A 23,669-nucleotide genomic window follows, 5' to 3' on the forward strand; every position below is an offset into this window, starting at 1 on the left:
TGGCTCCACTGGTCAGTAAGAGGGGCTTCCAAGCAGTCACAGCACAGCCTCCTGGGTGGGCGGCCCTACTCACCCAGGTCCATGTCTGCAGCCTTGGGCCGGTGGGAGCAGGGCACATTCTTGAAGATGGCGTCCAGAATCTTCTCCTTGACCTGAGTAATGGTGTCGCAGTTGAGGATCTTCACTGGGACCTCAGGGCTGTTGGCATTGTCTGGGTTGACACAACTCAGGACCTGCGGGCGGTGGGGAGAGGCGGTGAGTGGGGAGGGCAGCATGGAGAGCCCGGGGAATGCCAGCCGCATCCTGGAGTCCTATCCTGACTGGCTCCGCCTCGGCAGGTTGGACTGGACAGTGGCGGGGCGACCCCAGCCAAGCCCTCTACCCTTCCCGTCCCCACAAGCAGCAGGAAAGCGGTACAGCTTCAGCATCACTGCAGGAGTAGGAGCTGCATATTTCACTCTTCACGAGAGACTCCATTAAAATCCTGATTTATCAAAGGGAACAATGTCCAAGCAGGAGGGGGCAATGAGGGGCAACGTGTCAGAGAATGGACACTACTGCATGTCCCCCTGCCACCACTCTCTCTCTCTCACTCACACACACACACACACACACACACACACACACTCACTAGGCAGCAACTCAGCAGCACACCCAGACCCTCGCCCACCTCTGAAACCCCCAGCCCCCATCCCTGTGTGTCTGTCTGTCTTTCTCATTACTCTGTCCCATACACACACCCCCACTAATGGGAATCTGGCTCCTTTCTCCAAAGATTTCATGTGCTTCGATTTTTGTGAGGGTTCTGGGCTGATCGGAGGTTGGAGAATCTGTAAGAAGCTTAGCGTGTTCTTTAAAAATAAAAAGGTGCCCTTTAGGGCTTCCCTGGTGGCACAGTGGTTGAGAGTCTGCCTGCCGATGCGGGGGACACGGGTTCGTGCCCCGGTCCGGGAAGATCCCACATGCCGCGGAGCGGCTGGGCCCGTGAGCCATGGCCGCTGACCCTGCGCGTCCGGAGCCTGTGCTCCGCAACGGGAGAGGCCACAAGAGTGAGAGGCCCGCGTATCGCAAAAAAAAAAAAAAAAAAGGTGCCCTTTAAAACACTGCAAGTTCAGGCCACCTGACAGCCCTTCCTGGCTCCGAACCTGAAACCTGGTATTAGGGGAAGAGGCCACCCTGGCTCAGGACCTCCATTTCTCTTTTTGGAATTAGTCAGATAAGCTAAGACTCTGCCTAATGCACCAAACTATATTTTTTCCTTTAAAAAGTTCTGGACCAGGGTTTCCCTGGTGGCGCAGTGGTTAAAAATCCGCCTGCCAATGCAGGGGACACGGGTTCCAGCCCTGGTCCGCGAAGATCCCACATGCTGCGGAGCAGCTAAGCCCGTGCACCACAACTACTGAGCCTGCGCTCTAGAGCCCTTGAGCCACAGCTACTGAGCCCCTGTGCCACAACTACTGAAGCCTGTGCTCCGCAACAAGAGAAGCCACCACAATGAGAAGCCTGCGCACCGCAATGAACAGCAGCCCCCGCTCGCCACGACTGAAAAGAAGGCCCACGTGCAGTGGCGAGGACCCAACACAGCCAAAAATAAATAAATAAATAAATTTATTTTAAAAAAAAAGTTCTGGGCCATTTCTAACAGTTTTGCTTCTCTTGCCGTCCTCAGCGTGGGCCCTCTCTCCGTGGTGAGATCGTGGGATCTCTGGGTGGACCAGAGTGGATCCAGGTGGGCGCTGTGGGTCACAGGTGCTGCCAGATGGCCGCGCTGAGCCGGGTTCTGCAGCCCGTCTGACCCTGCTGCCTGCGCCCTCTGTGCGCTCCCTTCTCAGAACCGTCACTGTACCGCCTCCCCCGCCAGCCATTTCCCAACCGTACATCTGGTCTGCAGATCCGGACGACAGCCTTCTGCCCATCCCCACCCGTTCCTGGTCCACGTGGCGGCAGTCAGAACCCTGGCCCCTGGACGCCTGCCTTTCATTAGCGACCAGACTGCTGTGAGCTCCCACGGGAACATGCTCATTCCATTAAGAAGAGAACCTCCTAAATCTATAAAACCGAACTGTCACCCTCAAAATGTTTTAAACCGAAAACAATGCTGGAAGGAACTCTGGACCACGTGCTCCTCCTGTGTGCCCTCTCCCAGCCATTCCGTGCCTCCTAAGAGACTTCCGGGACCCCTCCCAGCCCCCCTCCGTGGCCACGCACAGCCTAGTACTTGCTGCTGCCCTGGGGTCCTGAGCTCTGGGCCAGTGGTGGTGGTGGTGGAGCCTGGCCTCCCCCAGGCAGGGCTGTGAGACCACGAAGCGGGGGCTGCCACCTGAGCATGCCCCCCTGACATTTCTGCTTGCCCCTGGGGTTCGTGGTGGCCCCATGAGAACCACTCTGTGGCTGCTTCAGGGCATCCAGAGAAGCAGCAGTGGCCCCACGGAGGGACGGGGTTCCCTGGCCGCTGGCCAAGCCCCAGCTCCACCTGGAAGTTCCCCTCCCCAGCCCCGCGCCCAGGTCTCTTGGCTTTTTCAGAGCAACTGCCTGGGGTTTGTTCTGCTAGGTCAGTGCTTCTCAAACTTTCCTGTGAATAGAATCACTAAAGGGGTTTTGTGAAAACGCACATTCTGACTCAGGAGATCGAGGATGGGGTCTGAGACTCTGCATTCAGGCAGGATCACAGGTGAGCACCTAGCACTCTAGCAGGCTCCCAGTTTATGCCCTTGGGCACGCCCAGCAGCAGGCCCCTAGGCCATGCTAGTCCAAATTCAATCTAATTAATCACTCTACACGTACGTGGTGCATCTGACTGTCAAGTGATACTGGCTGAGCCTCTCAGCACCTGTCTCATTCTTTGTGGCTACCCTTTCCGCCCAGCACAAGGTTACCATCAGTTGGCCCAAAGTACCCTGGGCTCCTCCAGCCAGTGCTGAATTGCAGGCCACCCTGTCTTTTTCTGACCCCTTCATCTTGGAGTCTCGGGTCAGCCCTGTCTGCTGCTAACACACTTTCTTCCTGGCCCCTCCTCACCACCACCGGGCTGCTCCCCCTTCCACGTGGGGGGGTTCCTTTCACAGGCCTGAGGATGGCTATGAAACCTCCCCACAGCCATTTCTTCTCCAAGCAAGACAACTGTAATTTCCTTCCCCTTTCCTCACGGTGCCTCTTCCCCAACTCTTTCCACCTCAAATGGATGCGCGTCCCTGACCCACTCCAATTTCCTCACATTCTCTTGAAGTCATCTGCAACCAGGCTGGGTGTGCTAACAGTAGTTTGGCCTCTGGAATAAAGGATGCTGCAATTTGGGGACAGAGTGTTATTACAACCGTGTTGGATTCAATACTGGGGAGCCGCTGATGAGATGGGAAAGAGAGGGAGAGACCAGGCAGGAGACATTTCAACAGTAGTTCTAGCTCATTAAGAAATCTATTCTGGTCTCTATTTTTGGAAGGTTTTTTTTTTTTCCTTTCCCATTTATTTATTTATTTGCAGTACGCGGGCCTCTCACTGTTGTGGCCTCTCCCGTTGCGGAGCACAGGCTGTGGACGCGCAGGCTCGGCGGCCATGGCTCACGGGCCCAGCCGCTCCGCGGCATGTGGGATCTTCCCGGACCGGGGCACGAACCCGTGTCCCCTGCATCTGCAGGCAGACTCTCAACCACTGCGCCACCAGGGAAGCCCTTCCTTTCCCCTTTTAATCAGCGCCTCTAACTCTCTCCTCCGGAGCAGACCACGACTGCAAAGAAGCAGGGCCCTCACTCACCCTGCTGCCTCAAAGCCTCGTCAACTGAGCCAATCCCGGCAAATCTGCTGAGATGCCTGCTGGGATTCCCAGGGCCCTCCGAGGATGGAGTGGGACAGGTGCATCACGGTCGCATCACGCCCAGCCAGCAGGACTGGCTTTATTCAGAGTGGCAGGGATGTCTCCCCAGCTGGCCTCGGGGTCTGGGATTCATCCTCGGCTCGCGGCCCCTGCCGGGCTCTGCCATGCCTTGGCCTGTCATGTGTCTCACTTCCCAATGACTGCATTTTAAATCCCATCTATTCTCTGTCCTCTTTAACACCATTGCTGTCTCTTCCACCTCCATTCTTGGGCTCCACCCACGTACCACCCTCCACATTTATCTTTTATCTTGTTTTCTCACTCCTTTCTTCTACCTCCTCTTCTCTTTCCTGGAAAAGATCTGGTGGGAGGTCACAACTCTCTCCAAGAAAAGCCCAAGAGTGAGCTCTCCCGCCTGGAGAGACAGTGGGCACCAGCGGACAGTCATGGCGGGAAAGAGGAAGCAGAGCCCCCGTGAGGCAGCAGTGGGCTGACCTTGGGCTCACAGCTTTGTACACCAGATCCCACTCCATCTTCTGGACACCTTCAGGAGCTACATGCTGTCATTATCCCTCTTTTATTATTATCCCTGTTTTTTTTTTCAGATTAAAAAAACAAAACCCAAACTTGGAGAGATTAAGCCCCGAATCCCCCAGCTGGTCAGGAGGAGTCATAGCTCCAGTCCAGCTCTGCCCCACTCCAAACCCCGCGCTCCAAAATGCTGAGCTTTGCTGCCTCCTAGGATGCCTGTTTCTGGCAGGAAAGGGAGTGTAACCTTCACTGAGGGGGTCCCCCTGTTCCCTGGACAAACACCTGAAACCGCTAGGCCAGCCTGGCCTCCCATCCTACAGCTCGGGTCATGTAGGTGCGACCTTCAGAACCACGAGCAACCATTTCTGGCTTCCCCTCTTTCGTGCTCTACATGCTACCTGCTTGGAACTGGTCTGCGAAGTGTGGGTTCTCCACTGGGAGAACCGCTGAGAAGGAGTTCATTCCCTGGGATCAGTCAGCCAGCTGCCGGCAAGGGGTTACTGCCCCACAATCCAGTGCACCGGCCTGAAAGCACACCGGTCTCCTGCTGTTGCTCAGGTGTGTCTGAGCCACCGGTCCTCAAATCCAGGTGCCCTGGCATGTTAGGACAAGGAAGTCGGGGTGACCGGCTCAGATGGAGTGACTGGCACAGGTGGAACACCAGGCTGGCCCCGTGCAGTGGGCACCCAGAGAGGTGGCTGAGAGCAGTGGTGTTAAAGAGGCGTTAGAGAGGATGGTCATCAGCATTTCCACCATCCCTTCGGCTGGGCCGGGGCTGCGCAGGGCCAGAACCTAGCCACCAGAGCCACGGGGAGGAGCTGGGAGGCTGGCTTACCAGGGTCTTGTAGTCGATCTGCTGGCGGATGAGCTTGTCCTCGCTCAGAGAGTAGCGGGCCTCGCCCGTGATGGCGTCAATGGGCCCCTTCTCCATCTGCTGCTTGATGGCGCAGAACAGGGAGAAGAGGGGCTCGCCGGCGCACTCCTGGACACGGAGGAGAGTCATGCTGTGCGGAGCTCGGCCTCCCCCAGCCTCTGCCTCTCCGAAGGGCTGCTTTCCACTCCTCAGTTATCATTCTCTTCTCCTGCTTCCTCCCACTGCCATTCTTGAGCTCTCTTTTCATCTCCCCGGCCCCCTCTCTGCCCCTCTCCCCGCTCTCACTCCACCCTGCTTTCTCTGCAGCCCCATCAAGAGACAGAGGTCCTAGAGGGGTGGAACAGGGAGGGAGACGCAAGAGGGAGGGGATATGGGGATACATGTATACATATAGCTGATTCAATTTGTTATACAGCAGAAACTAACACACCATTGTAAAGCAATTATACTCCAGTAAAGATATATATATATAAAAAAAAAGAGAGAGAGACAGAGGTCAGTCCTCGGTGGCGTGAACTCCTTAGAAAACAAGTTAGTAATTGGAGGCCGAGCAGCTCTTCCACCCCCCAGGCATGTCCTCGGCTTATCTGCCGCCACACGCGCTCCTGTACCTGCCCAGGACCCTCGTCAGCCTCACTAAGTCTGGGGCCGGAGGGGCAGGAGGAGAGCAAGAGGAAAAAAAGGGAATGCAGGGTCTTCTCAGAAGCTCATCTCCCCTCACCTGTGAGAGAGCGGCCTGTGGGGACCGTGCCTCTCAAGCCAGGCCTGACCGTGGGTCTCTGTCTCCTGAGATGGTCAGGAGCCTGTCCCCTCCATGACAAGGGAAACTACATTTCTTGGCGGGGTTCTAGGAGCTAGGCCCCAGCATCTGTGGACTTGGGGGCCGTGGAGGAAATAGGGGGGATGCTGGTTCATTCCCAGGCTGGTGGGGAAACTGAGGTAGGCCCAGAGATCCCCCAGAATCCAATCATACCTTGAGGAACTTGTAGAGCAGGAAAGTAAACCAATTGGTCAACATCTTCTCAGCCACCGACTCAGTCCTGGCACCAGTCACAGAGGGACCCAGCAGGGCAAGACAAAGACAGAGGCAGCTGGTCAGACCTCAGGGGCTGGGAGGGCAGGGGGATCTGCACGGCTCTTGCTGCTTAAGGCTTTCAGGCCAAATCTTAAGACCCTGAGGGATACCTGAGTTCCTTGGACTCCTAGACACACCATAATGATAAGACAAGCTTTGCCTGCCAAGCGGGGAGATGACCTTCTGTGCGCAGGCTCCCGGGTGAGTTTCTGTGAGAACGTGTTAGGGCAGCCCTGTCCAATTGTCCAAGAGCACTTTCGGGGTGGATGAAATACCCCAGTAGCACTTTGTGTTGTCCAGCATGGTAGCCGCCAGCCACAGATACCTACTGAGCTCCTGAAATGCGGCGAGTGCATCTGAGGAGCTGAACTGTTTATTTTATTTACTTTAAATTAACTTAGAGTTAAATAGTCACGTGTGGCTCATAGCTACCACACTGGTGATAGCCTTAGAGAACTTCATAGGATAGGTGTGTTCCTTGGGCTAAGAAAAGAAAAGAAAATCTGGGAGATACTCATTTGGCAAGGGATAGAAAAGAAGGTGGCAGGGGAAGAGGGTCATGGAGAAAGGCCAGATAGACTAGACTGAGCCCATCGCCTAAGCTAAAGACTCCCAGAGTAGGTGGTAACATGGAGCTGGATACCCAGCTCATTCCAAGAGATGCCCAAATTGTCCTGTTTAAAAGGCTTCCATGCACTTTGGAACTTCTCCTGGGAACCTTTCTAGTGTTTTATTTGCAATGACAGGGAGTTCATTCTTGAGTCTAATTTGCATCTTTCATGCTGCTACGCAAACCCACTTATTCTTTTACTTTGGAAGTGCAAACACCACAGCAGCATTACGAGCCAAAGGACACTTCTGGTTGCTACGGCCTTCAAGTACATGAACAATTTGAATGGCAGCGTAGACAGAGGCAGAGGGTCTCGATTTCATAGAAGGCAAAGCCACGGTATATGGTTATTTCTGCACACGTGACCATGCAGATTTCAACGGTGTCGAGGATGAGGCATCCCACGGTGTTGAGAGGTGGACCCTGGACCCGGGCAGAGCCCATAGCAGGTGCCAGGAAATACTTGCTGGGTTGCATCAGGCAAGTTGCCGCGAAAGACCTTTAATTCAAACACAGGCTGGACCAGTGCTTTTCACACTTCACTACACATTCAGATCCCCTAGGTTTCTCGCTAAAATGCTGATTCTGATCTAGTAGGTGTGGGGTGGCACCTGAGATTCTGCCTTTCCAACAACCTCCCGGGTGATGCTGCTTCTCCTGTTACCAGGCAGCAGTGAGAGCTGCAGGGGCTAAAGTTTCCCAACTTGAGATGGTGAGGTGGGTTCCCAGAGAGGCCCTGAGGTGTCTGTCCTGATTCAGGCTCTGACTTAGATAAGGTGAGGGGATGGAAAGATGACCTCTGAAGAGTGCCCAAGAGAAAACCTCTGATAGAGAGGGTCAAATCAGGGGCGGGTTAGAGCAGAGGGAGGAGAGTGGAAAGTGGATTTAGGGGCAGAAGAAAAACCACGGGGTGAGCAGATGGGCTGTGGTTGAGTCAGAGGCACCAACATGATGGACAGGTTCTTCTAAGAGGGCGTGGGGTGCACCCTGGCCTCTGGCCAGGTCAGTACCTGACCTTGGGGGAGCTTGGCTGCTCCGGGGAGCCCTGCCCTGGTCTCCCTGAGGGCAGGAGGGCCAGGCCGGTGCGCTGGGCTGGGTCGGACACCCCGGGGCCGCACCCCTACCTCCTGAGCAGCAGCTTGGGATGGTTCTTGCTCTCCAGGTTCTTGTCTATGAGGTCAGCCAGCAGCTGCTTCAGCACGTCAGTGGCGTACTCCAGCTTGCTCTGCAGCACCGTCATGATGAGCGAGGCCACGTTGCCGCGGTCACGCATGGAGAAGCTGCGCTGAGACTCCAGCGTGCGAATGAAGGACAGCAGGAATGCCTTGTTGTTGATGAGCTGAGCGAAGAGCTTCAGGCCTTTCTCCACGCGCTCCTGCCGGTAGCCCGGGACCTGCGGGGGAGACCCAGGGGTGCGCGAGTCTTAATTGCCGCCCGAGAGGGGCGAGGCCCCATGGACACCCCACCGGGTGGGCCGTGCACACTGCTGACCCTCCCATCCTCCCATTCACCCACGACAGGCCACCTGGCTGATGCCACCAAGTCCTTATCTAGAGCCAGGCGCCACATGTGGTGTCTACCTAACCTCCATCACAGCCCACGAGGCAGGTCACTGTCTCTAGAGACAGAGAGAACGTCATCATTAGCGTGGCGTTGACAAGGGGACCCCACACCACTGGAGACCACCATCACAGTCCCAGGTAGGGACTCCAGGAGGTCGGGGATGCTGTGAGTGACACCCTTGCTGGGGGTTTACCAAACCTGGGCCTCTGGCTAACATAATGCTGACCTGTCTCTGGCCCTGGGGGTCCTGTTGACAGACCAGTGGGCTCAGAGTCAGGACTTCTGGGTTCCACGTGGGCTCTGACATCCCCACGCCACATAAGCTTGGACAAGTCCCTTTACTTCTCTGGGGGCCCAAGTTCATTCACCTAAAAAAGGGAAAGCTTAAGCCCAAGAGCCTCTCAGGCACTCCCTAACTCTAGCATCTGATGTTTTCCTAGGGATTCCTTTTGAGACCCTGCTCCATGCAGGGAAAGGGAGGGAAGAAGGTTTTATCTTCCTGCCTGCATCTTCTTTTCACTGGGAGGTCCGTGCAAGGGTACAAGGGTGTACCATCCACTCAGCAACATGAGCCAGCGACTGAGCTGTGCACGGAGGATGCGTCTCTGAGATGCACGAGAATAGGTACAGCGGCACCATGCGTCATGCCCCAAATGGGAAACAACCAGAGGTCCAGCAACAATAGGAGGGTTCCAGGAACTGCGGTGCATTCACCCAATGAAATGCTGCACAGCAACAGGGATGAAGGACCCACTGCTACTCACAATAACAGGGATGAATCTTGCAAACATATTGAAAGAAAAAAGCCACGCTCAAAAGAGAGCATACTGGACAATACCATTTAAATCCAGATTTAAGAAAAACAATTAACATTCATCAATGGGAAAAAAAAGGGTTTTCTGGGGGCGGCTGTGACTGGAAAGGGGCACAGGGGGACTTTTGGAGGCTGGTAATGTTCTGCTTCTCGATCTGTGAGCTGGCTTAATGGCTGTGTTCACTCGGGGAAAATGCGCTGAGCTGTGTTCTGATAATTTGTGTATTGCTCTGTCTGTATACTTCCATTAAAACAAAAAGTTCACTTAAAAAATGAAGCACGGCCTCTGCCCTGGAGGGAAGGCCCTCTGAGAACACGGAGCAGGGCATCTGGTGGGAAGTGGCATGCTGGGGGAGGTGGGGCATCCAAAGGAGGTACCATCGAAGCCTCATCTTGAGGGATGTGTCCCCCCTGGCAGGGGCAGGGAGAGTACATGCACCAGGTCCTTGGGAAGGAGTGTCCCGTATGAAGCAGTAAAGAACACAGTTTCAGAGTCCGCTGAGCTTGCATTAACTTCATCACAGTCATTTATGAGCTGCAGGACCCTTAGGAGACTCAGTTCCTTTATCAACAACATGAAGGTACTGCAGTTAATATGTATACAGACCTTACTCTATGCCGAGCACAGTTCCACACGCTTCAGAAATACTGACCCATGTAACCCACCCAACAGCCTACGAGGTAGGTGCCATTATTACCCCAGGGTCCCACAAGGATAAGGAACTTCCCCAGATCCCAAGACAGAGAAGCGTCAGACCGGGCCACGACCTGGGCAGCTGGCACCGTGTCCTGCCCTCTCTTGGGACTCCTGAGAGCACGGAACGAGATGCGTGAAAAGCCTCAGCACCATCACAGTCCAGTTACGGAAGGGCAGCAATTTCAACCGGCTTCACTCTGAAGATTTTAAACTGGGGAGGCCAACAGTCTCAAGGCCCCTTCAGTGGGGGGACCCCTGAACTCTTCAGAGAGACACTCGCATTGAACCAGCAGCTCCCACAGGTCAGGAACATGCATGTTTCCAAAACAGGTCCGTTTGCATTTCCTTTGCCGCTGTGCTGGTACACAGATGTGCTGGTACACGGAAGGCTGGTACCTCTCCAGGCAGTTCTCAGGAGAGAGCAGAGCTCACCAGAGCCAGGGTGGTACCGGCCAGGCCACCGGCGGCTCCGCCAGGCTCTCAGCACAGCCCCTCTTGGAGACCCTCTGGTTCCCCAAGGTCACCAGCCTTGGCTTGCCTCCTGCCTGGCCCCCCTAGTCCCCCACTCCACGGCGGCTCTTGAGGGAAGAGCAGGGAGACATGGTCACCTCACTGTGCCACTGCGCGGGGCCTCAATCTGCCCAGACGTCTGTCTCCTACTGCCCAGCGCCCGACTCCGAGACAGCCCCTCCCACGCAGGCGTACCCGTTTTACCTCCCCTCTCCTTCAGACCTCTCAGAAGACATTTCTCTAATTTGTCCCGATAATAAGAGACAATGCCACTTCCTGGGCTCCCGCCATGGGGAAAGGACAGTCTTGGCACACTGTACACATTGGTCCAATGAAGCCTTCTCGTGATCCTCTTTTAACAGCCTCTCAGGGAAGCTACCGTGGCTTCCCAAGGCCAGCCAGCAGGATCGCCAAACCCCAGCTTGCTTGGCTCCTGAGCGCCCGTCCATCCTGCGCATCCTTGGCCTGTCTGGCCTACCCCTGGGCCTGGGAGGTGACTGAAGGCCAGCTCTGAGTCCCCCCTGCAGCGCCCGTGCAGGGCCTCCTGGAGCTCAGGTGGCCGTCCGTCGAGGGCAGGGGAGCCAAGGGCAGGCTTGGCTTGTGGCGCCTGGAGTGGAGGAGGATGTGCTCTGGACTCCCTGGCCTGGCTGCACGCTCAGGGCAGCAAGGCTCAGGGCCCTGGGAAGGAAGGTTTAGCGAAGCTATCTGCAGGGAAAGAGCATCCCTGTAGCAGCATGGGGTTTGGAATCAGAGAGACTAACAGACTCGTACATGGAGGAAAGCCCTGTCGCCTCCGGGCTCTACTGCCTCATCTATAAAATGAGAATTTGAGTGCCTATGTCATAATGTTTCAAGAACATTAAGTAAGATGATGTATGTAAAGTGCTCGGCACACACAGAGCGCGCTTCAACAGCAGAAGTTTTACTACCTGCCTCTCCTCCATTGGCTGTTTCCACTGATCCCTCTTGCCCCAGAGTTTCCAAGGTGCCTAATGTATTGGCACAGTGTCTGGGTGTGGAAAGTAGGCATTTTCTCCCCCTTTCAGGAAGAGGGGACGGAGGGAAGTGCCTTGGTAGAGAGTATCTAGAACAGTTCCCCTGTGTAACTGGCACCCCTACTCCCTAAGCAGACGGCACCCTGAAACAAGACTTGCTTTATTCACCAGATGGTTCGATAATTTAGTTGAAGTCTGTGAGTATAAAACTGGATAGTAAATTTTCATTGTAACCCAATAGGTTAGAGTTTAGGAGGCAATGGTATAGGTGGAAAATGAGGTGTGTGGTTACTGTTTGCTCTCTGTCTTTGAAGGACCGGTGTGTGATCAGTGCCTGGGCAACCCCTCACCCAAATGCCTGGACTGCACCAGACGGCCACAGAAGAACGGCCTGGTAGCCTAACCTCCAGGGCAGCCTAGAGCCAGAGGACCCCATCTTCTTCACACCTACCATGCCCATCCCAGTGCCTGAAAAGGTACAAACCCTGCTTCAGATTAGTCAATGGCTTCCCTAGGAATGTTTCCAAACCCGGAAAACCAATAGAGAGAAACTATTCCAGTGGCAGGGAGAGGTTGGAAACACGTAAGAAAAGAACCCTCCACACAAGATCTCTGGATCTTACAAAGGAGACTGGATCTCAAACAGCCCCAAGCTAATGTGGAACAGTAAAAGTTGATTTCTGCCTGTAAGAAATTAATTAATGAGTTCAATGGAAATGAAAAAGTCTTATATTCTAGGTATATGCCACAAAAGATGGAAGCAGGAGCTCAAACAGATATTTGTACGCCCATGTTCATAGCTGCATTATCACACTAGCCAAAAGGTGGAAGCGGCCCAAGTATCCACAGACAGATGAACGGATAAATAAAATGTGGTCTCTACACACAATGGGCTTAAAAGGAAAGAAATCCTGTCACGTGGTACAACAAGGATGAACCTTGAAAACATTTTACTAAGTGAAAGAAACCAGTCACAAAGGTCCAAATACTGTATGATTCCACCTATATGAGGCACCCAGATTAGCCAAGTTCATAGACACAGAAAGTAGAATGGTGGTTGCCAGGGGCTGCAGGGGAGGGGGAGTGGGGAGTTACTGTTCAATGGGTACAGAGTTTCAGCTGGGAAAGATGAAAAAGTTCTGGAGACAGACTGTAGTGACGGACAGTAATGTGAGTGAACTGAAGGCCACTGAACTGTACACTTAAGAACAGCTGAAATGGTAAATTTTATGTTATGTATATTTTACCAGAACTTAAAAAAATCTGTGTGACCTGCTTGATTCAGAGCCCACGCCTGACGATTAACCGTCTCGTGGTCTCCAATTCAGGGAAATCGGTGAAGCTGACTGTTAACTCCATCCTGAGCAGAAGGATGGGACGAGAAAGTCTCCCCTTGTGATAAAGGCAAGGACAAGAGAGAAGCCTCAGGTTTGAGGGGAAATTCTAACGTGCCAGATGAGGAATCAGGCCACGGTAGGACGTGCTGTGACTTGTAACGGGGCCCATGGGAACAGTCGCGGGCAGAGGTGAGGTGTCCACCCAGGGAGCATCTGGGGAGTCATACAGGCTGGTCAGGTAATCATCAGAACCCAGTAGCCCCGATTCTCAGAGGCCTTCTTGGGCAGCCCTCCAAGGGCTGAGCTCATCCCACAGCCCCTGACCTATGGGCGGGGCAGGGGAGTCAGGGACTCCTGGTGGTGCAGATCTGCACGTGCCCTGATGAGTGTGTGTCCAGCCTGCGGGGTGGGCGGTGTCCCAGTGAAGTGAAGACACTGTGGGTCTCTGGACCGTACCGAACAAGGGCTCCTGAAGCTTTCTGGGCAGGGGTAGGAGTCTGCTGCGGTTCACTCTGCAGCCCCAGAAGCCTCCGGTGAGGGGCGCCTCAGATGCCTGGGAACAAGGCAGGCAGGGCCAGGGCAGCACACAGTGGAGGAGGGAGCTGGCTTCGAGCAGCGCTCTGAGGGCGCCCAGGGCTTCTGTCTTGTGAGCCCAGCTTGCTGGGCGGACTCCTGGGCTGGGCACCTTGCTGAGGATTAAGCCTAGGAGTTGGGTAGCAGCTTCTCTCAGAAAACTAGCCCTGGAGGAAAGGCCCAGGGAAGTGCGGCTGGGTGGGGATGCCACCAGCTTTCAGCAAGGAGCCTGGCACAGTTCGGAAAGGCAATGAGAGGGAGTCAGGTCTCGGGCAAAGAGGGCTGCTAGAGACAGTGAGGCAGGTCGTGCACTGCACGCGTCCAGGAGTGCTGCATATGGTCGGTGCCGTCTGGAGCGGTGCCGTGTTCAACTTGCACCCTCCCACAGCATCCTGTGGGGGATGAGCCCTGGAGCTCCCCTCCACTGCCCTGGGCAGCCCTTGCGAGTGCACTGCCCTTGGGTGTGTGCTACATCAGTGCCAAGTCAGGCCTGAGAATCTAAACATCTACGGAGATGCAAGGGCAGGTGGGAAAGCCATAAGCTAAACGGGATCAAATGAGAAACAAGACCATACGATAGGACGTGGCATGGTTTACAACATGGGCCATAGGACTGGTTGGGAAAGCAGTGTGGAGTGTGTGTGTGTCCATCAAGAAAACACCTTGTGTGGGAGAAGGCTGTCTCCCAGCCCGCTCCAAAGTATTCGGGCTGCCCTACAGGGATGCCAGCTTGGAAATGGTCTCAGAAAATCTGATTTAAAAGTTAAATGCTTATGGACATATATACACTACCAAATGTAAAACAGACAGCTAGTGGGAAGCAGCTGCATAGCACAGGGAGATCAGCTCGGTGCTTTGTGACCACCTAGAGGGGTGGGATGGGGAGGGTGGGAGGGAGATTCAAGAGGGAGGAGATATGGGGATATATGTGTACGTATAGCTGATTCACTTTGTTACACAGCAGAAACTAACACAACATTGTAAGGCAATTATACTCCAATAAAGATGTTTAAAAAAAAAAGGTTAAATGCTTAAAGCAAATCTACTTGGAATTTTGAGCTAATCAAAAAGAGAAAATAACTTTACATACTCATCCTAGTTGAATTCTTATTTTGAGGGGTGTGGGGACGTTCAAACACAACTTGCCTTCCTAGGACTGCCATTCCCACCCTAATTCAGGCAGACACACAGACATTCATTTATTCAAATCATTCAACACTTCCTGCATGCCTACTATGTGCAAGCACTCTGCTGGAAGCCAGAGTTACAAAGATAAATGAGGTATGCACAGTCTACACAAAAGTCACACGCACACGCACGCACACACACACACACACGCATGCACACACACACACACACACTCTTCATTCCACAATCAAGTTGGAGAAATGTGTGTGGGGGGCCCCAAGGGCCCTGGGGACTTGCTGCATTTCCTGCAGAGGGACACAGCCTCTACGTCCCCTTGGAGAACCCATGCAGACATTCCCAGGGGGTCAGTACCTGCTTCACTGTGCAACTCCGGAGTGGCAGGTCTGTTTCTATGTTACGGACAATATAAATATGGAATCAGTCTCATTTTCCGTGGTGTTCTGGCCAAAGCTTTTTGATCCATCCAAATAAGTCTCCAGAGCCGTAGGGCATGACACGGACACGGCCCCTCAGAAGCCACGTGCACAGGCTTGTCCTTAGGAATACAGACTCTGGAGTCTCCCTGCTGGACTCGGATCCCTGCCCCACTCCCTCCCAGTTGTGTGGCCTTAGTTTTTTCACCTGTGAAATGGGTGTACCTGCTTTGGAGGGCTCTTGGGAGGTTAAATCAATGCACATGTGTAAAGTACTGAAAACTGGCCCAGGATGTTAGTCAACAGTCAACTCAGGGTAATTATTCCTTATGATGATTATTGTGCCCTGGTTTCCTCATTTATATTTTTCGCATTTCTCTGGTATTTATAAGTCATTCCAAATCCCTTTCAGAACAAAGCATAATATGAATATACGCTTAAGCCAGACACTATGCTAGACACTAAGTGGGATAAAATGTTCACAAGATGAGGTCCCTGCTGGTACAAAGGCAGTGATGTTCTTACCACTCACATTCCCACCTTCGTCCTGAGTGCAGCCGTTATCTTTCCCACATTTATTTACTGAGCACCAACTAAGCGGTGAAATCCCTTATATCGTGGTTTCTTAAACAAGGGTCCGTGAACTTCCTACATCGTTTGCCAGATTTCCGGTTTCTGTGTCTATGGACAGTTTTTCTGAGGAGAAGGTCTTCAGCTTCCATCCAATTCTCAAGGGATTTATGACCCCCTAAGACCCAAAGCCCTACTCCCACCTCTGCTCTGAGTTCCCTTTCCTCCCGAGGGACGGGCTGGCAGCAACGGCGGGGCAAGCTGGTACCACCCCTTGGGCAAGTCTCATCCCCTCCCTGGCCTCAGCTGACCCTCCTCTGAATGAGGCGTCTGGACTTGGTCACCATTGTCTCTCTCTGCACTAACACCACAATGGGAAAGGACTTGGCCACAGAACTGCTTCTCACCTCGAGGTCCCGGAGGACAGGGTGGTCTTCAATTCCGGGGAACAACACTCGCATAGTGTAGGTTCTGTAGTCCAGGAAGGGAATCCCAGCTCCGTCCAGGTCACTGGTCAACTCGTGGATGTCCGTCTGCAGCTCGGCAAAGGCTGGCACAAAGACAAGCCCGTGAGACTGCTGGATGGGGCCCAGGAGCTACGCCGCCTCGGAACACTCAGAACCCTCTCCCAGGCCCCCAGAGACCCGCACAGTGGACCCGAGTAGCGCAGGAGTGAGGAGGAGGGGGATGTTTTACGTAGCTGAGGTGAACGATGTAGGTATGGGAGAAAGATGCAGCACAAGGAAGCTTGTCTTGGGCCAAATCCCTTCCAAAACATGAATGGGGGGCAGGCTGTCCACAGATGTGAGCTGCTGCTGGGGCCAGGAGGGCCTCCCCCTCTGAAGATGAGGGCTTTGGCTTGCAAAATATGCTGGGGGTTAGGGGTGATATCGAAGGACAGAGGGAGTGAAGGGGGCAGTTCCAGTGATGGCGAGTCTGTTTCAGATTCTGTGTTTTACAGTGGGTTTCCTTATAGGAGTTAAGAACTATTTCTTCTGAAGTCCCAGTTCTTGGCCACGCAGCTTACCGGAGCCATCAAACCAGCAAATGCAGCCAGATGAAGGCTCTCGCCCCACTGATATATCCCTTCTGGATAAATATGCAGGGTGTCTCTATGTCCTTCCTTTCTCAAGGTCATGCTACTCAATGGTGAATTATGATCTGCATATAGGTACTGCTGTCTGTGGAGACAGCCCAGGCCTCCGGCATGGTCACAAAGCTGCAAGACCACCCCCCGGCCCCCGAGAAAGTTCCACACACGGACCCACTGTTACACAGCCGTGTGATCACTCTCTGTCCTGGGTACAGCCCTCCACCCTGGGAGGTTGTCAGAGGTCATGTGCTCAGCCCTTCCTTCTCCCATTTTTTCCCTTAGCACACGCAAATGCACACGTACACACATGCATGCAAGCACACACACACAAGATGGATTAATACATGCCTGCAAAGAACAGCCAGTGGATATCGACTAAACAATACTTCTTTCTATTTACATAGACAAGAATAAGGAAAAACTACTTTGTGGGCTCAGAAGGAATTCACAAGCCCAGTGTAGCTCCAGGGCCCTCAAAAAGCCAGCCCTGCACCCAGTGGTCTCTGCTGACGACGTGACCACAACGCGGCCGCCCAGCTGCTGCCGGCAGGACCCCACCACACCCTGCGGTGCTGACCTCCTGCCTGGGGACCCTGGGTCTCCGGGCCTTGAGGATACCAGTGGTTCTGGTTTGACAACGGGGATGGCGCCGGGACCCCTGGAGAGGCTGCTGCAGACCCCTCCTGTGCTGCTCTCTTTCTGCATCTCTGCTCACACTGACGCGGGGGGACCTTGTCAAGAAAAGTGACTCCGAAGGTAGAGTAACCCTAACACATCTGAGTGGAACCTACACCAATACGTGTGAAAGGGGAGTCAGTGAGCCTTTCTGGCATGTACCGTCACCAAAATCCCTGATGAGAACTCGTGTGGGCTGAGTGAGAAACACACGTGTGTGTGTTTGTGGGAATGCGTGCATGGGCATGAGTGACCGCCTGAGTGGGCGTCAGTGTCTGTGGGCACGTGTGCACGCATGTGTGTGTGTTTATATATCCAAAGGTCGGGCCTTGGGCGGGGGCCAGGCTGGGCCTCTTCGGGGTCTGTATGTGGCTGACGGCCTGACTCACCGTCAAGGCTTTGGGAAGTCGCCTTCCCTGGACCCAGGCTGCCCTTTCAGCGTTCAAGAGCCAGCTCGGGGCACCTCTGGAAAACACTTTCAAGGCGAATCCTACGTGCCCTTTGCTCTGTCATCTCTCTTCCCACCCACGTGACACAGCCTCTCCCGAGCTAGAAGCCAAGGCCCTCCCCCGGTGTCCCCGAGTCAGGACTCCCTTTGGGACTGCTAATTCCTCCTTCTCCGGAACGTTCCAAGAGGAACCTGGCTTCACACTGCCCCCGCCGCCGCCTCCCAGTTGGGGTGCTCAGCTGGCGGGGAGGAAAAGGAGGGAGCTAGCTTTTTACAGGTCTGCAGCTTTCCTTCAAGTCACTGAGCGTCTCCGACATTCAAGGCCTCACGCCTGGCACATAAAAGAGATTCTAATCACTACACCTAATTAGAGGGAAGAGTACATTACAGAGAAAAAAATTAAGCAGCGTAAATATAATAAAAGGCAGTAATTAACAGTCCCACAAGGCGGATGCTGTGTTGACAGCTGAGGATGTGGAGAGAGGATGGAAGGGACCCGCTTCCCCATTAGAGAGCCACGGCCTCCCTGGTGGGAATGCCAGAGCCCCAGGTACAGGCTGATTACTCCGCGTATAAATCTACAAAAGAATCAGCTCAGACTCTCCCAGGGTGACTCACGAACGGTCTCCTGGGGGTGACAAGGGTCTGACTTCTACACTCCCTCCTTGGATTTAGTGCGGCTGATTTCACTTCATGGTGGTGTTGGTAATTTTTTAAAATACAAGCTGTAAAACGCTCTTGCCTCTAAGTCTCAGATCAGCCCTCCAGCCTCACCTTCCTTCTGAAAGAAGATTGCTTGAGGGCGTCACGGCAGGGCGCCTCCGGGTCCCCCCCAGAGGAGAGGGCAAAACTCACCCGGCCGGGATCCTGGGCTGGACACGGCTCTAGTGGGGTCTGAAATGATCCCGGCCTGACTTGAGGTAGAGAGTCTGGAGGCGGGAGACCCAGGCGCAGACACAGCGCCGCCCGCCGCCCACCTCCGCGGCTGTGTGAGATGCACGCGCTCGCACGCATGCGCACGCACACGCACTCGCACGCACGCACACGCACTCGCACGCACACACGCACTCGCACGCACGCGTGCCCGGCCCCCTGCCACTCCGGACCTTCCTTGCACTCCAGGGCCACGCGGGACTCCAGGTTGTCCATCTGCATCTGCAACCGCTTCAGCGTGAGGTCGCTCTCGCGGGACTTGCGTTTGTAGGCGATGAGAACGGCCACGATGAAGATGATAAGGAGGCCGCCGGCCACGGCGATGCTAACGATGGCGGGCAGGCTGAGCGGGCTATCTGGGGCAATGTACACCATCCCCGGGGAGTACTCCATGCCACCGACTCGGGCCTGGGGGGACACGCGGGGGGAGACGGAGCTGGGTGTGGGCACAGAACATCCTAGGCAAGGGTCCCAAGCCACCCGTGAGCTGGTGACCAGGGTTGCGTGAGGGAAATGGCTCCAGGGAGGAGAGTCATTGCTGGCTGTAAAAGCAGACAGGAGGGCACCTGGGGTGGAGGGAGCGGGGGTGAACAGCTCAGCGCAGGCCACCCCCACAACTGGGAAAGCCACACATTATATTATTAGGGAGTGAACTCGGTTGTCTTCATGAGGAAACAGCACTCAACTGGGATCTAAAAAAGCCTACGTGCCATCAAAGTCCGGATCCCCGAAGACTCATCCCATTGTGAGGACAGATGACAAAGGCACAGGACGTGATATTATGTCCTGCCCGGGTCAACGATGGTCCTCTCCTGGAAGGGTCTCTTGCCTCTAACAGGTGACACAGCACATCACTGAATGCTGTTTCGCATTGCCCTTACTGTAGCACCAGCCAGTATGGAAAGAATGACAATACGGAAGAAAAACGTCTGAAGTGGGACGAGGAGAAGGAACTGGGAGTGTGGGAGAGCCAGGAGGAAAGTTCCAGAAGGCCAGAATCCCCTCCCAGAAAGCCCTGGTGGCCCAGGATGGAGCTGGACCGCTCACCCCACCGCATCCTGAGTGCCTGCCCATCCAGGGTGGAGTCCCGCCAGCCTCACCATCACTTTGTGCCGGCCTATGAGGTTGGGGGACTCGCAGAGCAGCTGCACATCCGACACTGTGACGGTGCACGGCTTCTCCCCGACCAGCACGGTGTAGTTCAGCTTTACATTGCCCCCAGCCACGGGCGGGATCAGGTTCTTGCCCTGCATGGACAGGAAAGCCCAAGTTCCCACCCCAGAGTCAGGAGCACAGCTACTGGCTGGCTGACATGTCCTCCCACCTGGAGGTCCCATCCCTCTGGGGAGCTGGTGGAGAGGCCACCTTCCCTAATAAGTCCAAAAAATTCACAACACCTATACTACTATTCCCCCTTCCTCAGTGGGAAATCAGTAATCAAGGCACTCTTTTCAGCTTGTCCCAAAGGCAGCTTCAGAATCCTTCTCAACACAGAGCTGTAATCAGTCACTACCAGTTGCTTCAAATTGTCACATGAGTTAAAATTAATTTTCTATCCATGCTCCAAAGAAGCCCTATAAGGTGGTTTGCAAAGGGCTGCACGGGAGGAAGCAGTAGGAGCCTTTGACCTCCCAAGTCCTGGACTCAGGGGCCAAAGCTGGGAGTCAGATGGCCAGGGTGGATCCAGCTGCCCTGACCAGGTTTCTGTGGCCCCTAAAGAGAGTGCACCTCTCAATACAAACTCAAAGAGCACATTTACCATAGTCTGGGCTATAACACAACCTCTGCTAGCTAATGACACCTGCCACAAGATCTGGTAGAAGCCCATGACTTGCGGCCTCCTCCTGTGACTTGGAAAGCCTCCTCTTGCATACAGTGGCCTCCTTCCTCCCATCTCACGCTACCTTTAGGATGATGGGTGTGCCGGGCTTGAGCTCCAGGATTCCTGAGGGACCGAAGGCCTCAAACACAGGATTAGGGTAGTAGGTGAAGTTGGTCTTGTTGAGGATTAGCAGGGACTGGACGTTGTCCAGGATGAAGCCAAACTCCTCGGGCCTCTCCGTCAGGTCAGACTGGTGGTCGGGCCCCAGAGCGAGGGCAGGGGCCTGGCAGGTCATCTCAGTAGCGTTCAGAACCTCGCAGAGCTGGGGTGGAGCCGGAGAGGGAGGGCTATGTGGCGTGTCTCCGCACACCTGCAGCCCCAGACACCCGCCGGCTCTCCCTCGGTGCCGCCGTACGGTGTGGTGTTGACACGGGACAGTCATGGGTGGATCCCCACAGCTCCCGTGGAGTCAGGACCACACAACCTGGGCACTCAAGGACAAGCTCTGCAGCTGACACCTACCTCTGCCCTGCCCATGGCAGGCACTAGGGTATCTCTAAGCTAAGGAATGGCACTGGGGGTCAGAGGACGGAAGAATAAAGGTCTTCCATCCCTTATTAAGAATAAGAAACCCCAGAAACCCAGAAGAGATTGCTCCTGCATGCCTGTACCCCAGAGTGTAGAAATGGCCTCATGCCTGCTCCCCCATCCCGCCATCCCAGTGTCCGGGGCGTCACACGCGATGGGTCATCGGTGTCTGGGGTGAGCCTGCCTGAGCCCTCGGAGAGCCCACACCCTTTAGGGCGGCCAGGCGCCGAGTGCACAGCGCCCCCGTGAGCCCCACCAGTCCCGGACTCACATTGATGTGCTCCTTCCCTCCGTGCTTGGCGCGGATCTGGGGGTTCTGTATGAGGTCCAGGTGAGTCCCCCTCACGGCGATGGGTGTGTTCCCACTGGTGGGGAAGAAAGGAGGAGGCGTGTAAACACAGGGACAGGAATAGCAGCAGCGCCTGATGACGATGACGATGACGATGATCTATCAGGCTGCACCCCAGCACTGAAGACGATGATAACCGGCGGGCAGGGTAACATTCACGGGGACAAGATGACACGCTGACTGCATCATAATAAGGACGAGCCCTCAGCAGCCGAGGGGAAGTCAGTGATGACCAGATGTCCGCGGCTGTCCTGCACTGAGCTCGTTCGGAGCGCGGACACTGCACGGAGGCTGGGCCTGCCGCACGGCCCTCTTGGCCCCCCGAGGTCTCCTGACCTGAGCCAGCTGCTTCTCTGCAGTCTCCCAGCGTCCCTTTCCCTGCCCTCCCCAGTCTCAGGGAATTTTCTTCACCCTGGCCTTGGCCTAAGGGAAGCCTCGCTCCAGACGACCCTCCGCCAGACCCTCCGGAGCCTGAGCACAGCCTCCTCCCCCAGGACGATCTCACCACACATTTCCACCTTAGAGGCTTCAGTCGGCTGGGACGCGGGAAAGGCCAAGGCCCAGCCGCTCAGGAACCTCCTGTAAGAATGCAAATCTGAAATGCTCCGGGGCTCTCGCACCCTGGGGAGTCAGCCAAAGCACTGCTAACGCCCAGCGATTAGGAGACTCGTCTTTGGGTAGCTTTTCAATGGAAACCTGGACGCCACTGTCGTATCTTCAGGGCCACTGAGAAGCTGGCATGGGATGGAGGCTAGCTTCCTTGGGGGCTACTCAAAGGAAAGTGATGAATTATGTTATCTGCAATCAGGGGAATATCATTGAGAAGAATCTATTTAAAACAGGTAAGTGGTTATAAGCTTGTGGGTAAAGAGTCCTTGACAGCCCCATTCATCTCTACCCCTCTATCCATCTGCCCCCCTTTACACGCCATTCCTGCCCTCCCTTCCTCTCGCCCTCCACCGGTCCCCACTGAAGCACGTCCCTACCCCACGTATGCACATGCAGGAAGATTTCCTCGAAACCCAGAGAGTCTCTCGGCCCCGGCAGTGCTGGCGAATGAGCTTCTGGTGTCCAGCCAGCTCCCGATCTTCTCGGTCATCAATTCGACACACGTGTATCGAACGCCCCCATCACCCATCGCCACTCATCAGTAACCCAGGCTGCTGCGAGCAGTGTAAAGCCACGTGTTCTGCAGAGCCCCACCCCATCCCAGACTCCGTTAACTGCAGTGAAACCGCTGGAGCCCCGGCCCCTTCAGAACGCACCTCCAGCCTCCCTCTTGATGTGAGAGTGACTGGGGGCGACTGCCGAGTGCCAGGAGGGACAACACCTCTATTTCTGCGCCAGTGACACGAGGAAGAACTGAATTAAACCAGGCTGTGAACGCCTTCGGGAGCCACAGAGTTTGCCTAAGCACAGGGGGCTGTGCCAACTTCCTGGACTCGCCAGGCCCTGGGGGCAAATCCTGGACTAGCTTTTACAGGCTCTCTGCCCCTCTCTGTCTTATATGTACCTGCTTTCAGGTCACGGCTAAAGCTTACAAGGCTTGGGCCTTAGAGACTAACTGCTGAGGACAGCCAAGCTGCATCTCCCAAAGGCTGCCTTTTGGTGTTTGGGTGTAAGGCCCGGTGGCAAACTCTTTCTGTAAAGGGCCAGGCAGTAAATATTTTAGGCTCACTGGGGCCATGTGGTCTGTTGCAGTTACTCAGCTCTGCTGCGGTGGTGAGAAAGCAGTAGAGACAAAACATATTCGGATGAGCATGGCCGTGTTCCAATAAAACTTTATTTATGAAAGCAGACGGACAGCCAGATTTGGCCCCCCAGCTGGAGTTTGCTGACCCTGGTTTACAAGATTGTTCTCTGGACTGGACTCGTCATTGACCCCCCATCTCAGCTTGTGGTAACCACATCTTCATGCTCTGCCCCCTCTCCTGACCCCAGACATCCTCCAGAGCTGAAGCAGACGGTGGGGAGGGCTGAGGACGGGGGGGATGTGGGTAGAGGGGGTGAGGAGGGAGGGGAGACGAGCCAGGCACCGCACTGGGTGTCTGTACCTCACGTAATCCTCTCAGTGTCCCGTGAGGGAGCTGACTGGTGAGAAAGCCTGGATCCGGGGAGGTTAACTAATTGAAGGTCACTTGGCTGCTAAGCAGTGGAGCTGGGCTGCACCCACTCCTTCTGAGCCCAAGTCCACTGCCCCTGAGGCCCCTGATACAGCAGTTTCCCCATGCTCAACAGGG

The 23,669-nt window shown here is 54.9% G+C and overlaps 1 protein-coding gene across 2 annotated transcripts in view; it reads right to left on the reverse strand.

Annotated features, from left to right (window-relative positions):
- PLXNA4 (plexin A4) overlaps window positions 1–23,669 on the reverse strand; it is a 608,757-nt gene that overhangs the window by 33,590 nt on the left and 551,498 nt on the right. For both annotated transcript variants that reach the window (XM_067747050.1, XM_067747052.1), the window contains 9 exons: window positions 21,352–21,445; window positions 20,575–20,814; window positions 19,771–19,917; window positions 18,844–19,078; window positions 15,929–16,071; window positions 8,025–8,293; window positions 6,189–6,255; window positions 5,177–5,323; window positions 74–233 (listed from right to left, as the gene is read on the reverse strand). In XM_067747050.1, the coding sequence (XP_067603151.1) occupies window positions 74–233; window positions 5,177–5,323; window positions 6,189–6,255; window positions 8,025–8,293; window positions 15,929–16,071; window positions 18,844–19,078; window positions 19,771–19,917; window positions 20,575–20,814; window positions 21,352–21,445 (1,502 nt within the window). The remainder of the gene's footprint in view (window positions 1–73; window positions 234–5,176; window positions 5,324–6,188; window positions 6,256–8,024; window positions 8,294–15,928; window positions 16,072–18,843; window positions 19,079–19,770; window positions 19,918–20,574; window positions 20,815–21,351; window positions 21,446–23,669) is intronic.

Source organism: Pseudorca crassidens, chromosome 8 (genome assembly GCF_039906515.1).
Source record: "Pseudorca crassidens isolate mPseCra1 chromosome 8, mPseCra1.hap1, whole genome shotgun sequence".
Lineage (NCBI taxonomy): Eukaryota > Metazoa > Chordata > Mammalia > Artiodactyla > Delphinidae > Pseudorca > Pseudorca crassidens.